The 10,795-nt window shown below is 40.0% G+C and overlaps 1 protein-coding gene across 1 annotated transcript in view; it reads right to left on the reverse strand.

The window, feature by feature from the left end:
• Positions 1-10,795, reverse strand: part of Cmc1 (C-X9-C motif containing 1) — an 81,888-nt gene that overhangs the window by 51,962 nt on the left and 19,131 nt on the right. Inside the window, exon 2 of the mRNA XM_005348068.3 lies at positions 9,775-9,864. Within this exon, the coding sequence (XP_005348125.1) occupies positions 9,775-9,864 (90 nt within the window). The remainder of the gene's footprint in view (positions 1-9,774; positions 9,865-10,795) is intronic.

Consider the following 10,795-nt stretch of genomic DNA (forward strand, 5'->3'; position numbering starts at 1 on the left):
CATGCACAGACACACCCCGTAACTGGTGGTTTCTCTGACGACCACCAGTTCTGGAATAACCACTCTGAGGCTTAATATTAATTACAAACTGTTTAGCCAATGGCTCTGGCTTATTTCTAAGTAGCTTCTACATCTTAAACTAATCCATTTCTATTAATCTATATATTGCCACATAGCTGTGGTGTTACCTCACATCTTGCTTCCCTGACTCCACCTTCTTTTTCTGAGTATCTTTCTTTGGATTTCCTGCCTGGCTCTATTCTGGCTACTGGCCAAAGCAGCTTCTTTATTAACCAATGGTAATAAAACATATTTACAGCATACAGAAGGGCATCCCATATCAACACTCCTTATGTTTTCCAAATCTTGTGAATTAATTCTATGAATTAAAAGGAACATTATATTTTCAAATTTCTTTCTTTCTTTTTTCTTCTTTTCAAGACAGGGTTTCTCTGTGTAACAGTCCTGCCTGTCCTGGAACTTGCTTTGAAGACCAGGCTGGCCTCAAACTCACACAGATCCACCTGTCTCTGCCTCCTAAGTGCTAGGATTAAAGGCCTGTGCCACCACTGCCCAACCATATATTTTAATTAAAAAATTAAAAATTTTACTTGTCTATTCAGTCTTTATTACCTTTTTTCAATAAAAAATGGATAAATGTAAAAACACTGCTAAAAAATATAGAAAACTTATACATCACCAGTATTACTGGAACATAAAAATAACTACGGTTTCCTCATGAAAATCAGTTGATAGCATTTCTCATAACTGTAAGTATTTGACAACCATCTCTTGCCACACTGTGTGCTATCTCCTGTAGACTCCAGAAGAATAAGGACTAACCCCCCCCCAGCCATATCTAAGTCAATATTTATATTATGCACACAGCTATGTATATGATAAATGTCCATTACTACTTATTTTAGTAAACCCTTCTCATTCTTAAATTTTAAAAAATTTAATTAAACTGGGGTTAGGAAATTTTTTTCCAGTGAAGCGTCTGCACGTCTCTGGCTTCAAAGAGTCGTGGAAAGCAGTGCAAGTGTGTGGCCTGGAGAACACATGAGCAGTGGAGCTTCATGCAGAGACAGCAGCAGAGAAGATTTCACCATCAGTGTGGTCAGGTGCAGTTCCTGAATGAAATCTTGCTGTGACCTCTGGCCTCCCATAAGCCAATGAGACTTAGTATGTTCTTAGTGTATGCAAAACTCCTATCCCATAAAGTACACAATAGGTAGAAGCCCGACAGCTAAGGTTTTAGCAGTAATCTTATACATGATGCTATGTCAGATATCTTTATGAATATTTTACGGCAACATAAATATAAAATTCTATTAGAAAAACTACTAGGTTGGGAAATGACCACATTTGTAGAATTTTATTTTTTTTACCCTCTTTTCACAATATTGTACCAACTGACGGTTCTTTACAGCATAAAGACGTTTCTCAAAGCCTTGCCAACACTATTCATTGCATGTTTTCCTACCCACAGAACTCTCACCATATGTGAGTAGAGCTGTTTTGACAGTGCTGATGTGAATACTAGCTAGTTAATGAAGTGAGCAGATCTTAAGCATACACACTACGTGGTGAGATAAACGCCTGTTTAGTACCAATCAGCAACAAGGCAACACTGAGATGGCTACAGAAAACCCCTCCATGTTCCTTTCCAAACAGTACCTGCCCTACTCCCATCAACTAATCCAGTCCATCCTGGACCACTCTGTTTATAAAGACTGTGCACTTCACTCAGCAAGACATTCTAAAAGCCATCTCTGCTACCGTGAGGAACAGCAGTCTCTGCTAAGCAGTGGCCTACTGCGTGGGGACCCTACAATTAGCCAACTCCCTCTCCCTTTGAAAGAAACCTAGGCTACTTGCGATCTGCAGTTGTTAGGAATTTCTAGTATACCATCTACCTTGGCCTTCAGATCTGTGATGTGTCCCTCCTCCTGGTCCTGGTAGAGGTAAACAAAGCAATGGTTCAACGATCTTAGCTATAGCCAGTGGAGTAAGTGCACCACTGGGGTCACATGGAGCTTGGCCTTACCTTATGCTACAAGTCCTAAGGTTTGTTTCATTTTTTTAATCACATTTTACCATCTGTAAAAATATTTTAGATTCGATAGTTCTAATGATCTTTAGGATCATGTTTCCTGTAATTTCCATTCTTTGGTTTTTAACTGGATATATTTTTGAGTTTTAGCATGTGCATTTCTTAGTTTTAAATTTTCTAATTAAGATTTCCTGCTTTATTTGCTACAAGAATATGTTCTTTTATATTCTTCATTACAACTGCTGTTTTAAGACTCTTGTCTACTAATTTCAACATCTGAGTTCTCTTGATGTTACCTGCCTTCACTAAGTACACTTGAGAATGTATCTCTGCTTCCTGCACCTGTGGGCACTGAATTGTTTTTATTGTATTATGATTACTGTGGACAGTGTGACATAAAGACTTTGAGCTGTTAAGTTTCTGTAAAAAATTTTTTGTTTCATTTAAGCAGACAACTTAATCTACACACACACACACACACACACACACAATCTTTTCAGGGCCTCTAGTTACATCAACACCTGTCTTTGCCTAAAAAACTTCTCTAGAAAGATAAAAGGGTTCTTTTCCTTTTTGCTCATTTGGTGCTGCTGCAGTTACAGCGATCCCAGCAAGAGGAGTTGCCCACCTCTATGGTTTGACTCCCCTTTCATTTCTGTTTTTGCTAGTAATGACTTCAGGGGAGAAGAATAGAGGAAGGCTGACTTCTGATGATGTACATTTCATGGCATCAATGGTGACTCAACTGGCATATTCACTGTCCTAATTCATCATGATATATACTTATGACTTGTGCATGATGTTGGATACGAGTAAAAGAAGTGACAGGTTTTCATTTTCAATACACACACACAAAAACAAACAAACAAACAAACAAACAAAAAACCTATGAAAAGGACCAAGATCTACATAGCTCAGGCTGGGCCTGCAATCTCAAGACAGCCAGCAATGGCCTTACACTCACACTCCTCTCTCAATACCCGAGCATTGAGGCTACAGGTGCGCAGCTCCACACATCAGGAGCACATCTGTGTGACTTAGATTTATTCTATAATTCACACTCCCACACACACACACCAAAAAAAAAAAAAAAAAGGAGGGGAGAGAGAGGAAGGAAGGAAGGAAGGAAGGAAGGAAGGAAGGAAGGAAGGAAGGAAGGAAGGAAGGAAGGAGAAAAAGAAACAAAAAATAAACTAGGAGTTACTGGGCTGCAACTGTGATCTGTGAGCTCCCATTTAAAAGCCAGATGCACAGATGATACAGCCCTTCCACACAAGCTCTGCGAGTAACACAACCAATCGGACACTGAAACATCTATTCACTTCAGGCACTGTGGTTTACGGACTCCACACAAAAGGATGACTTTAAGAGGTTTTCTTTATACTAGTCAATATAGTCTAGAATTTTGTGGAAACCACACAGTCTCTTTATCATTCCTGAACAGATAAGAATTTCTATTACACTATCCTTCAGTCAAAACACAAAGTTTGCATGTGCCAGGCTCTAGATCCCTAGAAGAATGCAATCACTGTATTAGGATCATCAGGTAGCTTAAGCAAAGTGTGATCTTTAGCAGATTTTAAATACAAGGGCACAGGACTGTTTAAAGACTATAACTAATTTTGGATTAATTTCTCATAAGATGAAAGGATTTAAGTCTATTACAGGAAAATAATTAAAAGTTGATGTTTAGGAATACGAGGATAATAAAAACTTGTTAATGAAATAGTGGCTGAAAAGCCATGTCATATTTTATAATGATGTTTATTCATTTTAACAATACTGTTAAGTCTTAAGACATGCACTTCTTTGCTACTGAGCTCAAATGTAGACTTTCCACAATAAAACATATCTTCAAGGATTAATTGCACACATCAGTTGTTTTAAAATAGTATGCTCACTATGGGAGGCAGACAGTAAGAGCTCGCTATGCAAGCATCAAGATCTGAGTTTGGATTCCTAGCAACCACATTTAAAAGGCCAGGTATGCTGCCAAGTGCCATTAATCCTAGCACTGGGGAGGCAAAATAGGAGGGTCTCTGGTGCTTGGGACCTGCTGGTCTTACCCAATTGGTGAGTTCCAGACTCAGTGAAAAAACATATATCAGAAAACGGGGTTGAAGCCACCTCTATTTCTGGCCTCCATATGCACACACATGCACAAATCTGCACATGCATGCACATACCCTTTCACATAGACATCTATACACCATATAAACACAGAAATAAATACGTAAACAAAGAATTAAGTTCAGCTGCTTAGACAAAAGTCCCTTGTTAATATTCTCATTTAAATATTAAAAGTATTAAAAGGTTACATTTACTTCTGAAATCACAACATTCAAGGGTATTTATGTCTAGTTACATACGGCAATTACAATAAGCCATAAATCTGACAGGAGAAGCCTGAGTTTACAAATTCAACAACACCAGATCAACCATTAATGACCATCATGATCTCTTTTTGGTTAGTATAAAACTTAATTCAGCTGTCTAACACGAGGCCTCATAAGAAAGGCAAGAATACTGCTAATTAACTTTTATTATGTCCACTCACAGAAAAGAGGTAACAGAGCACACCTGATACTACAGCTGTCCCTGGAGAGGCTCGCTCTTGGCTGGCATCAAAGAACTTGGATTTGGAGAGTGTTCTCATCACTATGCAACTGATCAGAGTGGCTTACTGAACTCAAGTTGTTTGTACAAACAATATGGTTTATGCTGAACATCTGATTTCCTTCTAGGAATCTGAAATCATGGTACCTGATGGCAGAAGTTGCCTACAGACCCAACTCCCAGTAAAGCTTTCTGTCTATGGATGGAGTCTCCAGTAAGCTTCTCTGGTAGACAACACCTAACCTATATTGTCACAATCCCACATTGCCAAAGCTAAGACCATGGTAAGTGACTCTACTCAGAGAAGAGCCTTGGAAATTGTATATCATTTTTATGACCATGGCTACATACTAGGTCCTTAGAGCAAATCACTGAATCCAGGGTGGTAGGAACTCTACCACAGGGCCACAAGCATCAGCAGGACTCTGCACCTGTCTGTAACTCTTGAACAACATTGTTATATACATACAAGGTCTTCACTATACTGGTGATTTGACAGATGACCTTCTCAATAGTCAAGCCAGTCTGAAGCTGGGTCACAGCTCCACTTCAGTGTCAGTTTAAATCAGCAAACTGATGCAAATGGCAAAAACACGGTATGGCAATAATGGCATAAGTCAGACCACAAAGGAAATAAAAGGTGCGGGACGCTTCAAGCGATGCAGCTGGGCAGAGACAACTCATCACAGGCAGTCTTGTTTCGATGCTCTTCTGCAAAATCCTAAAGAACATCCAACATGCTCCCACTCGGGTTTTCTTTTTTGTCTCCTCACACAACATTAGACTCCGGCCAAAAGCAATGTATTTCAGCTGCACGTGGGTGACAGAAGGGAAGCGTTTTATCAAGCGTCTCTGCTGCTTAATGTCAGCGCTGTAATGTTCCAAGGACACACTCAAGTCATACTTCTTGTTGCTTTACATTTATTCCTTTAGAGGGCACCTCCACTTTCTGGCCAAAAGATCAAAAGACTACAACACAAACATAGGATAAAACAACGTAAAAGAAGACCCAAAGCTAGGTTAAAGAGTGTTCTAGGCAACTTTTGATAACAAAATCTTTTTTATCTTGATAATAGAAAGGAAAATCTTACTTTTTTCAAACCAAACATCATGACACAACACAGCAAATTCATATCAAATATCAATTATATACTAGAAAAAAACAAAAACATAACAAGTAATTAACCATCTCCTTAAAACGAAGTTAGTAATTCCTAGAACCATGAATGAAAGAGCATTGAGGCCTTCACAGCTTTTCAGGAAGGGGCTTCTGCTTGGGCTTAGGGACGGGGACAGGGGTCTAGAAATTCAGCCACTGGGTTTCCCATCAGGCCCATCTTCAGTGCACTCAGCGAGGCAGACTTTAGTCATCTGTTCTAGTGGTTTTATTCATGGGTACAAATACTACTGGCAGAAAAGGACTGATATAAAGTTTTCTTTTAATATAAAAGTTACAGACTTGTCAGAGTTTACACTAATAAAATCACAATTCTGTGTATCTAATCTCTCTATATATATACTGCCTTTACATAATAAAGTTTCAAAAGGCGGTAAGTAGAGCCGGGCGATGGTGGCGCACGCCTTTAATCCCAGCACTCGGGAGGCAGAGGCAGGCGGATCTCTGTGAGTTCAAGACCAGCCTGGTCTACAGAGCTAGTTCCAGGACAGGCTCCAAAGCCACAGAGAAACCCTGTCTCAAAAAAAACAACAACAAAAGAAAACCATATTTGTGTTTCTTATTTTATATATGTATAAAACGCACAAGCACACACACGCATACACACACACATTAGACAGGGTTCATCTACAGCATATGTTAGTCTCAAACACTGGATGCTCCAGCCCCCACATCCCAAGCACTGGGATTACAGGCATTTACAGCCAGGCACAGTGACACACCCATTTAATCCCAGCATTTAGGAGGTACACAGATACAGAATCACACCATTGCATACTAAAGTTAAACTTTATCACTTGGAAATGAAATAGTCAAAGTTTTAAACATTACCTATTGTTTAAAGCCAGTTTTATTGCTCTGGCTTTATTATTCAGTTTAATGAAATGGGAAACTTAGAATAAATAGTGGTAAAGTAAAACTCAATAGTGCATGGATAACAAAGGTATCATAGATGCTGGTTAAAAGTCATAATGGGGAGAGCACTGGTAAGTCCACAGCACCCGTCCGAAACGATAGTCACCAGGGCTCTCTTCACATCAATAGCCACCATTTGGACTCTGGGCTTTATCGGTGTCCCAGCTGGTAATGGTGGAAGGTTAATGCCTTACCCCATTCTGTTCCATTTTCTACCCTAATTAGACCTCCAAATCTATAGCTGTGAGTACCAAGTGTCTGTGCTCAAAAGAAACTAATTAATGCTAGCAAATTAGATCAAGTCCAAAGATTCGACAGGCAAACGCTTAGTTAAATGCTCGCTGTTAATAGGAAGGGTAGCTGTCAATAACCGCCGCTGGTGACTAGAACAAGGCACCCGTCTTTCACTGAAAGTGACTTCACCTCTCGCCGTCCCTAGAAAGGCTTCCATCTATCTCCTTCACAAACCTAAGCTGCTGCCAGTCTGACCCAGTTCTTACAACCAGCTGGGTTGAAAGGACATGGGGGAAAAAGTAAACAGAAAAGCTTTCCTACACAGCATGTTCTGACATTTAGCAGAAAGTCAGAATGCTTCTTAAAATTCCTATATCTTTATCCAGAAACCATACAATTAGCATACAAAATGCTCCTAAGTGAAATCCTATCATCATGTAACAAGGAAGAATATAAACAGTACATAAAAGGCAATACCCTGGCTCTCAACTGTGACTTACTGCTCTGCTTCAGAACCGCCTGTGGGACTAACACCAGTGTACACTCCCGTCACACGGCAAATGGAGACTAAGGAGCATTGTGTGTTCAGAAAATAATTTTACGTTCTAAGCACTATTTAGGAACAGTCAATATTCAAATATTCAGAAATCAATTACAGCATGCTTCCTAGTAATGGGAAATCATTAAAATAATCTAAATGAATCTCAAATTCTGAGATGCTATAATGCACGGTTTACATTTATTTACTCATTTATTGTGTGTGTGCATGTTTTATATGTGTGTGGTGTATGTGTCAAGATGCATTTTGGGGGGTCAGAAGACTGGAATGAAATTTAGGTCTTCAGGTTTGGTGGCAAATGCCTTTACCACTAAGCCATCTCACCAGCCACTAACTAAGATGCTTTTACTAGGTAAAATAATGGAATTTTTAAAACCAAAATCTTAATATGCTAAATAACTCTTGATAGAACTTGAAACTGCAAGTTTTGTTTTCTGCCATTATAAAGTAGTTACCATAAAGCACGAATATTTTACAGTTCTCTCTCATCTCAGGAACCAAAACAGAATCATTTTCTAAAGTCAGTGCGGTTCTGAAACCCAGAATCACACAGTTACTCTGCATTTTCATCCAAATCTTACAAGTTACCCAGTAACTAAGTTAGATTCCTCGCACTCGAGGTACCATGGTTAACGGGCTACAAAACAGAACAGATGCACTTGTGTTCACTCCTCTGGACCGGCGATTCTAGGAACTCATTTCCCTGGCAGCGGAAGTTCTACTCCAAGAACTTTATTCCACTTTGAAGGTTTCCCTTGCCTCCCCTGAAAAAGATTGTGTTTTGAAAAGTCCCATGAGGCAAGTGGAAAACCACCCCTTGAGATTATTAGTGTGACACCTGCCAACACCAGATGTGTCCTGACCCCTGCAGGTGCCAATGGGCTAATTTCTGCTGACACCTGGGGTAGGGAGCTGGAGGGAGGAGCGCTGGATAAACAACCAGTCTCCAACGAAAGCACAGCAGTCAGTACAACAGAAGGACCTCAAACAAGAGCAACGTAACAGAAGGACTTTTCAGGCAAGAGTAAGATCACAGAATGATTCTAAATTACAAACTGATAGAGGATTTCAAATATACGATTCACACAAGTCATACAACGCGAGCAACACAATGCTACCATAGGCACTGGTCCTGTTTCACTGCCTCCGCTGTATTCCAGAAGTCGATTCGAGAGTTGAAGGAGGAAAAGAAGAAAAAGGTCCTTAGCATGTTAACTTTACTGACAGTCATAAAACTAGAGTTGATACAACCTGACTCCCCAGAGAGAAACTCGCAGCCATCTCACTAAAAGTCACTGACATGCTTGGACAAAGGTGACAATGGGTACAGAGAGGGAAGGAGGTGGGAAAAAGAGCCTATCTCAGCATAAAACAATAAGACTTTATTCTCATTTTATGCATTATGAGTGTTTTGCCTACACATACATCTGTGCATGGTATACATTTCTGGTGCCCAACAGGACAAACGAGGGTATCAGGTGGAACAGGAGTTACAGATGACTGGGTCCTCTGCAAGAGCAGTCAGTGCTCTTAACCACTGAGCCATCTCCCCCACCCCATTAGCAAAATTTTGCTGCCTTTTGTTAATGATGGCCAATCCAAGAGGTCTATTCTTTTTAAAGACCTATCTACAGTAAAGTTCCCGCCTACTTTTCTAACAGCCCATCAACTACAGACTTATGATGGTCCCAGTTCTTATCACTTTGTGTTTTACCAGTGTGTTACATACCAATCAACAATATTTCTAAAATTACCATACATAGGAACAGTACGTGATTTACATAAGTAACTTCCACTTCAAAACACAAGACAAAACAGAGTACCCACAAAACGAGTTCAGCAAGACTCAACAGGAAGGAAAGCCATCGCTGTGTGAGCCTGTGTGTGTACTCCAGACCAGGCTTCAGATGCAGCCAAGGCCCGCAGCATACTTGACTTTCTCAAGCCTCTCTCCAGAACATTCACGTCTAGGTCTTCTCAGTAAACTACACTCTGGGAAGGAGGCTTTTTGCTCCTAAACTGGAGACGTGCTTTTAAATTGTAAATGAACTGATTGCTGACTGGAAGTCTGAGACCTGGAATGCTGGTTTCTGGTGAAGGGTGAGAAGCAACTCATACATATTAATTCACTGACTACTTGACTTCGAGGCAGAGGATTAAATTCACATCATATTATTACAAATGAGTTTGATCTTTATATGAATTTATGAATCTTACCTTCAACTTGTTCAGCACACCTCTCTCTGGCCTTTTCTCTCATTATTTTGGGGATCAGAACATCTTTCTCCACATGTCTGAGATGCTGCTCTGAAAGAGATTTTATGGTGCTGTCAGGTCAATAACCAGATAGGGGAACATGATGCTAACATTATAGTTTATTTACCTGAGCAAACATGTTTTCAATGGCTCTTTTGCTACAGGATAAAATTGTGATTACTATAAATCATTTAAAATATTTTTATATAAAAGAAAATGGGAAGGTCACAAGCAACATGTTTCTAAAGAAATCTCTATAAATTTTATTATAACATTCTCTGATAATGTATTCTACTCAGACTTGGCACAAATTTAAAGTCTGAATCTCATTCTTACTAATGTAATTTGCAAATGTTATGATTTTCAGATGCTGAGATGCAGGGATAGATGAAGACACAACATTAAAAGATACGTGAGAAGTGTGCCCCACCTTGGGTTCAAGTAGCCTAAGAAATTATAACTGGCACAGGAAGACTGGAACTGCAGAGGCCTATGAAACTGTGTGTGATTTCCGAGCTCTCTGAATACATCATCCTCCACGGGCTGAAACTGCAAACGAGCAACTGCAACCACAGCCCACACGCTCCCTGAATTCTGAGCACGCTGGAAAGTAAAGGTTTCCTTATAAATCCGCATGGAGTTCAAAAGACAAAAGGGAGGTGAGATGTGATTAAAGGAGATGCCGCATTTCCATGAGTGCCCCAGGAAACTGAAGCCAAAGTGGGTGCTACCCCATGCAGAACCAAAGCAGCACCCAGAGTCACTAACCATCCGCTGCCAGAGCGAAAGAAAGGTACTTAACCCACAAAGTCCAGGGAGTTCCCCAGGAATTCTCTAAGAAGATTTGGAGCCTCTAAACTCTTTCCGGTAAAAACCTATCAATAGCTTTTGGGTATGGGAGCTATGAACTAACTACATATTTATAGAGAAGATCTCTCTCTCTCTCTCTCTCTCTCTCTCTCTCTCTCTCTCTCTCTCTCTC

Source organism: Microtus ochrogaster, chromosome 5 (assembly GCF_000317375.1).
Source record: "Microtus ochrogaster isolate Prairie Vole_2 chromosome 5, MicOch1.0, whole genome shotgun sequence".
In the NCBI taxonomy this organism is placed as follows: Eukaryota; Metazoa; Chordata; class Mammalia; order Rodentia; family Cricetidae; genus Microtus; species Microtus ochrogaster.